This window comes from Varanus komodoensis, unplaced genomic scaffold (genome assembly GCF_004798865.1).
Source record: "Varanus komodoensis strain SLA01 unplaced genomic scaffold, ASM479886v1 scaffold1, whole genome shotgun sequence".
NCBI classification, from domain to species: Eukaryota; Metazoa; Chordata; class Lepidosauria; order Squamata; family Varanidae; genus Varanus; species Varanus komodoensis.
The window spans coordinates 137,252,720-137,268,383 of record NW_025335268.1 but is presented as its reverse complement, the minus strand read 5'-3'; the positions used below and the strand labels follow the sequence as shown (position 1 = coordinate 137,268,383).

At 40.7% G+C, this 15,664-nt stretch overlaps 2 protein-coding genes across 11 annotated transcripts in view; both read left to right on the top strand.

The window, feature by feature from the left end:
* The window catches only part of CSDE1 (cold shock domain containing E1), a 35,277-nt gene extending 33,360 nt beyond the window's left edge, over nt 1–1,917 (top strand). For all 9 annotated transcript variants that reach the window (XM_044447748.1, XM_044447767.1, XM_044447757.1 and 6 more), the window contains one exon: nt 605–1,917. In XM_044447748.1, coding sequence (XP_044303683.1) covers nt 605–652 — 48 coding nt within the window. In that variant the 3' untranslated portion in view covers nt 653–1,917. The remainder of the gene's footprint in view (nt 1–604) is intronic.
* A 130-nt stretch (nt 1,918–2,047) lies between these two features.
* NRAS (NRAS proto-oncogene, GTPase) lies at nt 2,048–15,334 on the top strand. 2 transcript variants are annotated; one of them, XM_044447828.1, is made up of 6 exons: nt 2,048–5,672; nt 6,968–7,094; nt 9,509–9,687; nt 10,290–10,449; nt 11,086–11,209; nt 12,058–15,334. In XM_044447828.1, the coding sequence occupies exons 2-5, from the start codon at nt 6,984–6,986 to the stop codon at nt 11,203–11,205; spliced, it is 570 nt and encodes a 189-aa protein (XP_044303763.1). In that variant the 5' UTR covers nt 2,048–5,672; nt 6,968–6,983; the 3' UTR covers nt 11,206–11,209; nt 12,058–15,334. The 2 variants fall into 2 exon arrangements, with proteins under 2 accessions (XP_044303763.1, XP_044303754.1); XM_044447819.1 differs by lacking the exon at nt 2,048–5,672 and having other exon boundaries at nt 5,945–7,094.
* Nucleotides 15,335–15,664: the final 330 nt, after the last annotated feature.

Genomic DNA, 15,664 nt, shown 5'->3' with positions numbered 1-15,664 from the left:
CAATTAAAATGACGTTTGACTAAAAAGGTCATAGGCTCTTGTAGGATTCTGAGGTGGCTTGTTAACCATGCTGGCCACATGACACACACAGCTGCACTGCCAAGGGTAATTCTGCTAATCCTCTTGTAGCACACAGTGGGGGGGGGGGGGGGGAATAAACCATAGTGGTTTATTCCCCATGCCATGATTATGCAAATAGGCCCAGAGTAGGGAACTTTAGACATGGCTCTGCTTCTTAGCAAGGGCAGTCAGTGAATCCCAGATGATGGGATTAGCTTGTAGGAAGTCAAGAATACATTTAAAAGATAAGGCTGTGATAGCATAAGTAAATAGAATGCTCATGAGTTAGGGGGAAGTAAACGTTCAGTTGGCAGTTAAGGCTAGATGAAGGGACTTTTTGGAGAAAGTTACATTCTTGAATTGGGGTAGGAAAGAGTTACAGGAGGCAGTAAATCGCATCAAAGGTACATGTGACAGAACTGGATGTGGATAGATAAAAGCAGCAGGATGAGTTATGAATTTAAAATTAGCACTATAACAAGTCACTGTTTAATTCTCCTTGCAGCTCTCTTCACTTGTATTTCCTTTTATTTGCCACTTACAGGGATTTGGTACAGAGAGAAAGATTCGTCAAGCTGGTGTTATCGACTAACTGATCTCAAAGCAAATAACTATGTAGGAGCAAATGGTGGGGTCTGGTGAAGGGTACTGAATATTCATCCCTTCTAAATTCTAAGGAGCTATTACATCCGTTTTAACACCTTCCTCATGTTATGTTTAAAAATAAATTTATGAAACAGTTTTAAAATATGCACAGTTGCATCCTGGAGAACCTAAGGTGGCGCCTTATAGTATCACGTTTTAGAAGCTTTTTGAATGGTGCATTTAACGCAACTGGTAACTGCAAATCTACTTTGCCTCTTTAAGTAAACATTATAGACAGTTCTACTCTGGTAGACCTTATGAAATTCTGCACTGAAAAGATAGATATATATATATACATATACATATATACACACACACACATATATTTTTCTTAATTCACTTCTGCCAAGGCATTATTATGCCTTAGCTCCCAATTGCTTTAACCTCTCAAGACAGGGAAGGTTACTGACCCATTCATTTTCCTCCAGTTTTGAGGACCATATGAGGATGAATATTCTAATCCTTTATATAGAATCCTGTATGAGTACTCAATCCCGTTCCTTAAGTTGATGGCCAAATGTTAAACTGTTTTTTATGTCTCATTAAACTCAAGTCCATATCGCAAACAGAGTTATCTCCTAGATCACATTGAAAGTATCTTCCAGAGTAGACTCAATAGGTTTTTTGTAATTATCTGCAATTAGCATGCACAGTGCAGAATTTCATAAGGATAAGGTGTGCCATCAGTGTGGTAACTTAAAGATATTTAAAACAATGCACAAATTTGCTGCTGCTTAGAACACTGCAGCTTCTAAACCCAGTTTATTTTACTGATTAAAACCTTTGAAAAGTTGTGCCTGAAGTGAATACTTTTTTTTTTTTTTTTTTTTTGCAGCCAGCACCCAGTGTACTGTAAAAGAATACTTAGGCTTTCCATAGCTGTATTGAGACTTTCATCAAGGTGAAATAGTTGATGTCTGTGTGCTTTTTTTCTCCCTCCAGGTCCTCTCCCCCTCCCTTCCTCAGCCACACTTTATCAAGCGAGCAAACTGAATGATTGGTCTAAGTATTACTTTAACCAAAAAGATCAGGAGTTATTTTCTTTGAATAGAGGGCAGTACTGTGTTTTTCCCATGTTACCTCTATTCTCAATTTAGGGTTTTTCTTCTCTGGGAGATGCATTATCTTTGTAAAACAAACATTGCTTTCTCCAATTTTTTCTGTTAATGGCGAAGAATGGAAATAGAATAAAGTTTTACTGATTTTGAAAAACTGCCTGAGTCTTGTAACTCCTTCATTAAGCTTTAGTTCAAAAATATACTTCACATGGTGAAGGGAAGGCTTGACCAAATTTTTCTCAGATACTATTCTGGACAAATAGTTTATGGACCACAATTTTCCCATCACCTCATGGATAATCAGGCATCATGACAGAAATATTGTTGCCATAGGGACTTTATTGGAACACAGCACATGCTTTCAAGTAGCATGAGGCCAAAAGTTGACTGTAGGATGGTGTTTCTTTGGGACATCCACCTCCCCTATAGTAGCAATATTTTAAAATGCATATAAAATATACATGGATAATCATTGCTGCTTTTCGGGAGGTATAAACAGGGTAAGCACACACATGACTTCTGCCACAATTTGATCACAATGTTGAAAGCCCATTGAAGCCAATTGGCTTTGTAGTCCCAATCAGGTTTTTTATGAGTTGTCAGTAATCTTTGGTATCATTAAACTGGATGTGGAAATTTTCCAGTTGCTATCTCTCTGAGGCAAATGTCATCTCTAAAAATGCAGTTTCAAAATTGCCTACTAAAATACCAGTCAAATTGGGTAGTTTCAGAATTGTAATAACTTATAAGGCATGCTAAAATTAGAATCTTAACAATGAGTGCATTTACTATTGAAATTTAATTTAAGGGAAATAAGGGTTATTTGACATGTCCAGTAAGAATAATTTTCAAATAAAACTTTGAATGTAAGAGTTTAACCACATTGAGTTGGATCTTGACTTGTGTTTACTAGAATTGTGTTGGAGGAAGGAGAGAGAGAATTTTTTAATTCCCCCTTTTCAGTACTGAGCCCAGTGCTACCTCACACACTTCCAAGTGATGAGGGGCTCTTGAACAGCATGAGAAGTAGGTCTGGTTGCTGAAGGAGTAATCAGAGGAAAGTGCTGCCAGCTTTCCTTCAGTTAGAAGCTTTGTCTGAATTCTACAATTGGAAGGAAATCTGTTGTTGATAGGCAAACAATTATCTGTTGGTAAGATGTGTGATACTTAGAGTTGGTGATGCTTTGTAGCTTTTTATTTTAAAAAAATTCAGCATGCTAAATCACATCCCAGTCAATATAGTGCCTTATTTTCTATCTCAAAAGTGTTCCAGAAAATCTTTTTCATTGGGGGTGGGTGGGAAGCTCTGTGTAGAAATTACAAGAAGACTTGGAGTATAATTAAACTGCATGTAACTGCCCACAAACATTTTCAACCCCCCCCCCTTATCTGTATGACTAGCCAACCAAACTCTACAACTGGCTTATCAGTCAGCCATGAATTGCATACCTGTGGAGTTTCCCTTAAAGCCAATGCCCTGTTAGTCAACATCTGGGAACAGCCTGGGGAGCTTATTTTTTGACAACATCTGATTGTATGTCCTCTGTGGTGTGTGTTTAAAATTCCATATAAAGAAAGCCATGTTAACTATTCCAATTGCATTAATACCTTTGCTTTAACTATAATTATTAATTACAGAAAAAAGATATCTTTTACATAGATGAAAATATTGGATTTATTTTTACTAAGCAATACAGACATGCAAATTATAGAAAGCTGTTATAGAGGGCATGGGGAATCTAAACAATCTGGTAATATCTTTATTAGGCAAATCAAAACACCACAAGGAAACTTGGGAAGGATCATCTGAACTGGATGTTCAGATTGAATGTTAAAATGGAGGGGGTGTGAGTTGAGTTGAGCATGATGTGCCTGATCCCAAATATTTCTGTTTACAACTTGTGGAATGCAAGAAAATACAGAAAATACCTAAATAGTGATGTCAAGTCTTTTATTTCTGGCATTTTAAAGACTTAAAATTTATTTTGGTATGTGTCTTGTTCACTTCATCAAATGTATGAAATGTTAACCTCAAATTGGCAAATCTATATGTGCAGGGATGTAAATGGTTTTTAGAGGAAATTGATATACAAAAAGTCTGTACAGTGTTTACAAAATACTAAAATAATTTGGTAAGTCTTTTACACAGTGATCCTTTTGGAACTCGTTATACTTGACATCTAAATGGGCCAGAGGAATTCTATGAATTGTTTCTTAATGAGGTTTGGTCAGAATTAAAATATGTGTTTAGGGGAGTGAACTTGCTATGTTAATGTTAATAAAAACAGTTGTTGAATGGCTTTCTTAGCTGTTAACAAATTCTCACAAGTAGCCATGGCTTTTGTGGCCACTTGTTTAATAGACAGATAATGGAAATCTATCAGGGTTCGAGTCCCCACTCAACCAACTGGGAGTGGGGCCAACTGGGTGACTTGGACCAGTTGCAGACTTAGCCTAACCTGACTGACAGGGTTGTTGTGGAACGTATTGGGCCTGGACTGTAAAATCCAGGTTAATGTCTCTGAAAGTAAGCCTGCTTAGCACAGGTAGCACTGCCCAACAATAAGCTTGCTTACCCAATTAAAATAGTTATTGTTTCCTGGTCCTAAGGAAGATGGTCAATGGACTAAATACAAGCCTGTGTTTGGCCTGGGATCCCACCTTAACCAACCAGTTAATGAGCTTCTGCTTGGCATTATGATTAGTTTAATGATTTCGTGCCTTGTTCTATGCTCAACTAGCTTATGCTATAGTATGTTATGATAATCCTGACTGACATTGATGGAAAGTCTTATGACTTGTGGCCAGCTTTCAAGTGCCTTGCTTGAACATCCTTTGAGATGCTGGCTTCTTCAAGTAATTTGCTTGACTTCTCAATAAAGCTTTCTTCTAAGTAAATCTGGACCTAGTTTACCAATTTCCTGGGGGTCATTCAAACCTGCAGCCCAGAGTCAAGCCAGAAAAGGAGACAAGCTTGAAAGGAGCGGAAGAATGATGTAAACCACATTGAGTTTATGTAAGAAAAAAGCAAGCTATAAATTTTAAAAAAATGTTAGCTGCCCTAAATCTTAAGTCAAATGCCCTGGGTAATCCTATTGCAGTGTTACTGGCCAAAACTTTTTTTCTTCTACGCTGAATACAGAAGTCACTTGAATGGTTCATTTTGCTATAATGGTGGCTGGTTTCACACATATCTATTGAAGCCATATTTCTGTTTGTGTTTAAATGTTTTAAAAATTCACTTTAAAATGGTGTGGAAGCACATACCCTCTTTCAAATTTTACCCTGTTATTTCATTAACGTTTCTTGCCCCCCTCCTGCTTGGAAAAAGCAGTCATTCTGAAGCCTTGCCTTGGAAGTTACATCCACCCAGGTAGAAAGGAAAAAACCAAATATTAGCATGGCTAAATTTTCCCTACATGGTTAAGCAGTTGGGGGGGAGGGGGTACAGCTACGAGAGGGAAAGGACTATACTATTGGCACAGGGAGAACTTGTGTGAATATAGTGCAAATGCTATAAAATGCACGTGGGGAAACTCTGTAAAGAGGCAGCGTCCTCAAGCACCAAGGGGACAGCATAGTTCTCATAGGTCACGCTGTATCCTCCAGAGATGTCGCAGGCCAGCTCGCATAATCCCCCAGACACCCGCACGTGCTGCATTACAACTCGCAGCCAGCCGGGAGAGCAGCCGGGAAAAGCCGGGGTGAGCAGGCCAGGTGCCTTTACACGCGTCCTCTCACGCTCTCGCCGCATTGAAGGAAAAAGGTGGGCCGTCTCGGAGTCATGACTTCGCGGCCCCGCCCACGAAGCGACACCTCCGGCGACGAGCGATGACGCCAACGGTACGGCGGTTCGGAAGGACCGGTCTTGGGCAGGGCGTTTGGGCGGTTGTGGAGCCTGGAAGTGAGGTGAGAAATGATTGCTGGTCGTCCCGCCGGCCCCTGAGAGGGGCTCGTGCCGCTCTTGCGGCGCGAGTCGGGAGGGAGCCTCCCTTCCCCCGCCCGGTGCGGGAGGCGCAGCTCGGGAAGGCGCTGCTCGCCCCCGGGCTGGGTGTGTCGGCCTCGCCTGCTCTGGAGCGCGGCATGTGCGGAGGCGGCTGCTCGTGCTTCCCGGCGGCGGCGGCCCTTGGCAGGCTCTCCCTTGCGCTGGGGCGGGGGCCGTGGGGGGCTGTCCGTTCTGCTGCGGCTGTTTTCCGCGAGCCCTCCTGTTCGCGGCCAGCGCCCCGAGGGCTTGCTGTGTGGCGGGCGCCTGCCCACCTTTTACTGAACCGCTTATATGCGGCTGGAGCTGCAGCTTCTGGTTTCAGCGTCCGCGCAGTCGGGCGACCGGCGTGATTCTGATGCTCGGCCAGTCCATTCCTGCCCCCATACCTGCTCCCCGAGTACCAACAATTTTAATATCTAACACTGGCAGCCTTGACCTACTCCTAGCGCATATCACGTTATATATGAATGCCAGTGGTTATGATAATTGCTTGGATATTGAAACCTGTATCGTGACGTGTCAGGCACTGTCTGATGTGACCATTACAAAATAAATAATGGCCAGTATTAAGCATTTGGTTGAAAGTGTAGAAATATGAAGCACTTGTACTTATTCAGTAGATTCGTGTTACATTATTTCCCCAAGCAGCTTTGGTCAGCCTTTGGTTTTATTTAATCACAACGATTTAGTAAAATAGTTTGGATTGAGAAGGAGTTTGGCCAAGACCAGCCAGTAACTTTGAGAGGCAGTCTGGCCAAGACCAGCCAGGACAGAGTATAGCCTTGAGCCCCGTCTCCCCAAGCTAACTGCAGTTTTATACATGTTTCCTCTGAATTATACCTGAATTCTCTGAGTTCAAAGTTTTGGAATAGAAACTTGAGTTCAAATGGTATTTTCTCGTAGGTAAGTGTATAGTAACTGCAAATTATGCCTAGTATCCTATCTTTTAATGTACAATGCTGAGCTGAGCGTAATACTTTGGGAGAACTGGATCCAAGTTGCTCACCCATTAACTAATGTAGTGCACATTAGTTTTGTTTTACTTTATACCCTGCCATTCAGCCAATAGTGACACTCTTCTCCAAACATGTTCTTCTCTAGTAATTGTCATCAAAGTCTTTTTGTTTTCATCAGGATGCTCTTTGAAGCTATGTGTGCATTAGAAAAGTAATTTGGTCTGAAGGTCTTGAATGTTTTGCTGCATCACTTCTATGAACAGGTCTCTGAAGAGTGCGATGACCGAGTATAAGCTGGTGGTGGTGGGAGCTGGTGGTGTTGGAAAAAGTGCCCTGACTATACAGCTCATCCAGAACCACTTTGTGGATGAATATGATCCTACTATAGAGGTGGGTTCCTGTACATTTACATCCTCAACACCATGCTAGATATATGTGTGAATCCATGACTGCTTCACTACTCATACACAAGAGTTAAAGTATGCTGTTCTTAATGTTGAGTATTAGAAGCCTTGAGCTTTTTAACAAAATGATTAGATTTCCTCAAGTTTTAGTTTTGTATATCTTTGTAGCATCATAGCAATCAGACATGTATTGCTAACTTCCAGAATCTTATCCAGAAGCTTTCAGTCACTGTAGGGCTTGTGTTACCCATTTCAGCATGTGAGATTTTTAAAGGTAGAAGGAAAACAGTAGCATAGCTCATATATGAAGTAGCTTCAAATGACAATACATTTCCTGGATTGTATTGCTGCTGAATAGGTGGAACTGCATATTTCAGTATTTCCTGGTAGAGGGAAATACTTTTACATTAAAGGAAACTAATAAAGCATGATAAAGGTTTTCTCTTAGCCTTCTCCCTTGTTTCATTTTGCAGAGATCTCATATACACTACCTCTTCTATTCCATACCTGCAGTGATAGGGTCCAGGAAAAGCCCAACAACTTGATTCTATGCAGGGAGGTTGTTCTTGGTGCTTAAGCATTCCAGTACCACATCACATGCACCACTACCAGATTCTGAGCTTTGATTTCTGGGCTTCAAGCGGGTGGGAGAATCTGTTTATAGCACAATGAAGAATAGGCAGCAAACACAGTGCCCGTATTGCAATATCTACTACCATGGTAAGATTTCATACTTGGAGAACACATCAGTTTCTTGAAATACATAGCTGTACAACAGGGGTTAGGAACTTTGGGACTGTCTGAGAGCAATATTCCATCTCTTCAGGACCCCTCATGAGTCACGCACCTGATGTCCCCATGCTGCTGAACACAAAACAAATGGGCAGTTTTCATAGCACAGTATGAGAGAAGCCATCAAGAAACAATATAGCCTGTTTCTGGGGGTGGCAGCAGGAGCCACACTAGAGGCCAGGTGTCGCTCACATACTGTACAAGTTTGGTGTTAAAACTGACAAGTCAATAATGTGAAGTCCATGTTCAGTTTAAAACAGTTTATTCAGACCAGTTGTAATCCATTCAGGTTCAAACTCTGTTGCAAAGTACATAACATATGGTAATAGGCTTGCCCATTTTATTTCACAATGCTGATTTGGACAGCATGGGTTAGATGCAGGGTAGAGCTTAGAGGAGTTCCTCTTACACTGGAAGGAGGGGCATGGAGGTGATCTTTGCAACTTCCTTTTTTTTTTTTTTTCAATAATAATATAACAACAAGAACACAATAATTAAAAAAAGAATAAATGAAAGAGTGCACCCACCACCCTGGAGACCAATACTACCATCGTAGACATACTATAACAATTAATAATATACTTCCATTATACCCATATCCCCTCCAGAAATTCATATAATCTTGATTGGGTTTACAGCCTTTGCCTTCTATCAGTACTGTTTTTACATCTATTTCTATTATTAATTACTATTATTACTTTATTATTTAATAATGCTGGGAACAATTGACAGGAAAAGAAGAAGGGAGTGGCAGAAAATGAGGTGGCTAGATGGAGTCACTGAAGCAGTCAGTGCGAGCTTAAGTGGACTCTGGGAGATGGTGGAGGACAGGAAGGCCTGGAGGAATGTTGTCCATGCGGTTGCGATAGGTCGGATGCAACTTCGTGACTAACAAAAACATTATTACTTTCATTTCTATACTGCCTCACAACCAAAATTTGGGGGGGGGGGTCTCTATATAGTCCCCCATCCCTGTGCTTCATGAGGAACTACCCCGGAGGTCAGAGGAATCTTCACAAGCAGCTCAAGCAATAATGCAGGAGGCTGCAGGGATGAGAAATCAGCCTTTCCACTCCCTTTGTGCATCAGGAAAACTGCCACTCGATCCCAGTGCCTTCTGTTCACAGAATAATCAGTATAGATCCAATCCATTATCAGTTCTAAAGTTTTCAAAATAACCCTGTCTATACCCTGCCCTGAAAGATGAATCTCAGCTTGTATGTTCCCCATTTTTTTTAACAGACCACAAGATTCTTCAGAGAACAAATAGATATCTATGTATATAAGTTTTTCTCAACCTGGTGTCCCCAGATGCTTGGGACTGCAGCTCCCATCATCCCTGAGTATGGTCTTTGCTGATTGGGACTGATGGAAGTTGTAGTCCAAATATCTGGAGGGTGCTAGGTTGCAGAAGTAGATTTATAGGCTTTGGGAGAGATATGAAATGCAGACTGTTGGAAGTGCTTTTAAAGTCCACTATACAAGTAAGGAGTGGAGAAGGTGCTGTTTGAGACTGTGAGCCCTCAGATAAGTGCATTGAAATGTTCTAAGCAGGATGTGGAAGATCAGATACAGCTTAATTTTGAAAAATGCCCTTCTTTGCCACAGGACTCTTACCGTAAACAGGTAGTTATTGATGGAGAGACTTGTTTGCTAGACATCCTGGACACAGCAGGGCAAGAGGAATATAGTGCTATGAGAGACCAGTACATGAGAACTGGTGAAGGTTTTCTCTGTGTGTTTGCCATCAACAACAGCAAATCATTTGCAGATATCAATCTTTACAGGTAAGCTCTGCTTATGGGAGGGAGCACATAAGATGAGAAAGGCCCACTTGCATTCTAGTGTTCCATACCATCTACTGTGAGCAGACTCTGTTACAAAGGTCATCACTAGTAATTTCAAGAACATTTTACTCAACATGTGTTTGCTCATAAATTAGTCAATGCTCTTACACCATTAAAATCTGAAGAATGGTATTAGAGAAGCAAAGGACTATTGCATTATACACCCCAGTAAAGAATAGAAAGGAGCATACTTAGGTGAGTAAAAGTAGGCTTGAAAAACAAATTTTTGGTCCTGTTGTCTGATTCAGCACAGTAGCATTCACTTTGATTTGATTTCTAACCCATCTCCTTGATCCAGAAAGGGAGCTTACATAAAATAACATAATATAATAGTGTCAGGGTGGCTTCAGTGCCTTCCAATTGCTTTGGGGTTACTTCTGCTCCCTTTCCAACCTGACTTCAGGTCTTTTTGTCCAAAGGCAGAGAAGGAGGAGTAATGTGCAGCAGTTCTATCTTAGCTGTGCTGCTGTGCAATTGCAGTTTGAAAGTGTCAGATTAAAACACAGAAAATGTTTTTTCCCTCACTTCATGAATTTTTCCAGAGAGCAGATTAAAAGAGTGAAAGATTCAGAAGATGTACCAATGGTGTTAGTGGGAAACAAATGTGACTTGCCAACACGGACAGTAGACACCAAACAGGCTCATGAAGTGGCCAAGAACTATGGGATTCCCTTCATTGAGACATCTGCTAAAACAAGACAGGTAATGGATCCTTGCACTTCTACTCAGCTCTCCAGAGAACTGCTAGTACTTCTCTAGTATTTGGACTAATCTGACTGTGAAGTCAATGCTTGCAGGCAGGAAGTTGGCATCTGCTGGTAGGAGCACCATTCTGTACATTGCTTAACTGTATAATTTAGAAGACTATAGCCTGAAGTGTCTGATCCTACCTAATCTTGGAAGCTAAGCAGGATTGGGTCTGTTTTCAATCTGGATGGGTGACTTAACTGCCCAGAGGACTTTAGCTATTGACCAGCTAACTGCAGTAGCTGAAAAAGTGAAATCATCTGTCTTAGATAACAATTGAACTTCTTCCTGTTCTGTCAGAGAAAATCCTGGGATTTTACAAATTGGGGTAAGGTCTGTGTTTTCTTTACACCGAGTTGGTTTTAGTAGCTGTCCAGCAATAATGTAGATACTCAACAATGAGAGGCATCTCATAGTAAATCCTTGGGATGCAAAAGTTCCTGTAGAATAAAGGACTCACATTTGGTGAAGAACATTGTTGATAAGCTTGACACTGAATTTTTCAAGGGCAGTGTGTGCAACAGGAGCAGTGAGAGAAACAACTTATGCCCGAGAGATCATATTTGTGATCTGCATATCCTCTACATGCAGGGTGTTGAAGATGCCTTTTACACACTTGTGAGGGAGATCCGCCAGTATCGGATGAAAAGACTCAACAGTAGTGAAGATGGGAATCAAGGCTGCATGGGGCTTTCATGCCTTGTGATGTGATCAGGTGGGATGGAAAACGCTACTAACCTATGTTTGACAAATATGGAAGTTGGTTTTGGAGGTACATGGCTTATTTTGGAAAACAGTATCTTAATTCACTTGCACCCAAGTTTTGCAAAGTAGGTATAAGTGACTATAAATCTGAAAACTAGGTAATCTTAAAGAATGCATTTGTGTGCATTGTTGTAAGGATTGCATGTTTGTGTTCAAAGCTGGAAACACTGGATAGACCTCTACAAGCTCAAATCTTTAAAAGTGCTGGTAAAAATAATATTGGAAACACCGGTCACAGTAGGTAGGAGGTTTTGCTTTATAAGGTTAAAGACCAATTGAAGACCATGAATTGGAAGCCACATCATCTTTCGAAAACACTGTAGCAAACTGAAAAGCACATTCCTATTATAAACCGTCCTGAGACGTCAGTAATGGGACAGTATATAAAAGCTTTAAGTCAATCAATCCTGATAACAGAAATAATAAAATGACTGCAGTGTATAGGACTTTGGGATTCCCTAAGCCCTAGCTTCATTATCCTCAGCATACCCTACAGCGGGAATTGGGCAGCAAGTAGATATGCCAATGTTTTACACTTAAATTTCCAGCTTTCCTTTCCACTAACCATGCTGAGTGGGGCTTCTGGAGACTGAAGTCCTCAATATCTGGACAGCTACCTTTTGTCCACCCATGGTGTGCAATCTACCTAGGCCTTGTGGATTCAGTTCACTGAAAATCTGTACTGCATATGCAGTTCTTCTTGGTCTATGCAACTGCATTCTGAAACATAGCTGTGCTTATATTTCAGAGTTGATATGTGGCAGAATAAAACTAATACAACATAACTTTCTATTCCAGCTTCCTGAATCATCTGGCCAAAAATGCAGCTAGAGATTGAACCTTAATTCCACTGTGTTGCATTTGATGAAGATGTCTGGCCAGTTCCTGGTGCCAGTTGACAAGTACTATTTTTCTGTCAGCACCTGAAGAGAATGTCTCTGAACATCTACCTCTTTGCTCAGCTGAGCAAGCAAAGAAAATCTCATCTGTTACATGGTGGGATCTCTCCCTCCACCCTCTCTCTCGAGTAGGTTCAAACTGAGAAACCGGTTAAATGTTAAATTGTAGAGGCCAAATGCTATGAAAGGACAATATCTCTCTTTCTGGAAAGGAAGCTGGAGTGAACTGTGATCACACTGTGCTGAAAAGCCATTACTTAGCACTGTATGGTAATGCTACTGTGCCTGACTTCCCTGTATTCCATTTTCAAGACAAGGAAGTATTCAAGACAAGGATGGCTCTACTGTGTTTACATTCTCACAGCACATCAACTTATTACACCTGCTTCTGGTCCGCTAGTCCTTAGGTTTTTGTGGTGGTGGTGGTTGTAGAATTCTTTGATAACAAAGTGCCTGTTTGCAAAAGGAGTCCAGAATTTAGTCTTACCCTGTCAATTTGCAATTCTGGTTTCTACCTGACCCATCCTGAATATTTGAAGCTGCCTTAGATGTGGTCTATCCAATTCAGAACTGTCTATCCTTGACTGGCAGTGGCTACCCAACATTGTCTTTCCCAGCTTTGCTCTCAGACTCCTCTTAATAGGGCTTGTCAGGAGTTAGAAATGGGACCTTTTGCATGTGCTAGACCACTGAGCTATATCCCTTTCCCAGTCATGAGTAATGCACAAGGACTGCACCACTGACTGAAAGGCACTTTGACCTGTAAGTCCCTGTGGAGAGACAAGCAGTCATCTGCTGTTCTCCAGTGTTAAATACATTCCATTTAGCTTTTTTTTTACTGTGCTTGATACCATTGGTGCTTCCCATCAAGGCCAGTTGACAGCTGCAGATGCTACAAGTACAGCTGCTCCAATGCCAACCTTAATCATGACTCTATGATTAAGAGGGCCATGTAGAGAAGAGTGGGCTGTTCCAGCAATCTATGCACTTCAATTTTTAATTAAATTTCTTTATTCATGTGACATCTCAGTCAAGCACAGCCTTTTTCATTATCCTGTGAATATTGTGCTTGAGGAACATACTTCATTAACATTGAAAACTTCAAAAGCTCTCTCCTGGTTACTGCTGTGCAGTCATGCTAGGACAGAGTTAGGGTGGGGAATGGATTTTAATGATTCACACTGTTTAATGTTGCTTGGGGAAGAAGTAAATTGTGTTATATGTTTAACCTTGCAGCTTTGAAACTGGATTCTTCATTACCTTATGTGTTCCTAGGTCATGATACTGTGTCCAAATGTACAGGAGCTGTGGATTTTCCTTCCTATATTGGTGGAACGTAATTGAGTAGATAACCACTGTTTATGTGTAATGTATAGGTTTTGGTCCTGATTCTCATGTATGTATGCCATCTCATTGCTGACTTGAACTCAAATGTGCAAACTGCCTACATTCAAAAATACCAATGTTGAATTGATGTGGAGTGATATGAAGACTTTGTCTCTGGTGGCTCCTTAACACATACAAGTCATCGTTTGATGTTGCAGTCACTGCATTTATGAACCCTTACTAGGCTGGGGCCAGACTGCAATAGAACTGGGGGCTCAAGATCATAAACCATTTACATTGTCAACTTACTGCACATGGTCTGATTGTCTAAGTGCTATGTAATTACCAATTGAGAGTGATGGTGAACTACTGTTCCTTAAAATAGCTTTTCTAAAACAGTCAGAATGTTCGTTGCAAATAGCATTACATGGAGCTATTGCAGTGCTGTGAAAGGAGTGCTAATATATCTTACTTTTTGCTAAGCCATTAAGGCATCAGAGAAATCTTTCTATCAAGAGATTGATACTATTTATACCACAAAGTGGTGCATTATTTAAAATGCCTTCCTTTGTGTTATTCTTTCATGGACTCTCCTGCTGTAGTGGGGGTTTTGGTTTTGGTTTTTTTTCTTTTCCTTTGTTTTTATTGGCAAGACTCCTTAGCTGCATGACAGGCAGAAATGTGGCAGTTGCATTTGGTGGAGGAAAAAGTATTAGTTTAATTTCTGCCTAAAAAGTAGTAGATCAAGGCACAGAAACCCTGAAAAAAGGGATCATCATAATAGAACTACATTAAATTGCTGGAGTCAATGCCTCTTGCACCTTTAAGCAGTCACCCTACTTTTTCAGTTTAAGGGCTGGTTCTGCGGAAATCTGAATATTCTGTTGCATTTGCCTGAATGTTCTGCACATTCACAAATGAAATGCATCTGAGAAGCACATATTAAGTTATTAACCAATTTTGCACCTTTTAGAATGTTTTGAGTCCATTTGCTGAAGATGATACTCTTTCAGCACAAGTGAAACATTCTAACTTAAATTCAAGGCAGTGTGTTGATGAATGTGTGCACGTGTCTGAATGTTAGTTGCAAACAGTGTTACATGGAACCATGTAGTGTTACAAGAGGGGTGTTAATAATCAGCTGGTTTTCTTTGATTTTCTACAACTTTTGTGATGATAGAACTAACTCCTTAAAGTACACATGTAGCATATTAAACATGATCTCAAAAGCCTTGAATATAGACTTGTGCTTCGATGCTGAGCCTCATGCAACCTGGAAGACCATGGGTAAGGTCCAGGGTTGTACTAGCATGAGAGCTAGTCTGACAGAACGCTCTCCCTCTCTTGCAGCACTGGAAAATGTTATCTTGGGTGTTTCCCAGCACTCTGGATGAGTTTTTGCATGCAAGGGAGAAGGAATTGCTCCCCTTCTTGGTTCCACAGTTGAAAGTGGTTTTGTCAGTAGACTGGCAACTCTGGATCTAGCCCATGAAAACAGAATGGCAAATATGACAAAATTTCTTCTTTGCGAACCTCCCACATCTAAATTTGTGATGAGTAAGGAGGACAGTGAAAACTGGCACTGTAGACTTAAGGCATGGCAGTCTTGCTGGATCGCAGTAAAGGCATTCAGTTCACATAGTGGCCAGCCAGTTGCCCATAGGAAGCCATAAAAAGGGCAGGGATGCAAAAGTCCCTTTTTGCTCATGTTCCCCAGCTACTGCTATTGATAAATATATACCAAGGATGTTTCTTCATATATTCAAGAAATAAGGTCATGAGTAATCAGTTCATTTCATTGTTCTCAATTCCAACTTCTGCTACCATATAACTCATCATTCTCTGGACTCTGTGAGTAGTTCTGGGCTCAGAAAAAGACTTTATTGCAACAGATCTTTCCATTTGAATGGCAGGGAGAAGGACTTGGATCCAACTGAAAAACCTTGAAGCACGTTACCATACATATTTCATGTAAGGCTGTTGCCCATTAATCAGCTTAATTTATTAAAATGGATAAATAACCTCAATCAGCATAAATTTGCCTTTTATTAAAACTGTTTGTTTTAGGTGGTACATGAATGTATTGTGTATAAGAAGAGGCATGTGTGAGGAAAGAAACCCATCTGCAGTTGTAACAATTTGAATATAACTTGAAACAGTTGCTCCCCAACTAATCAAGA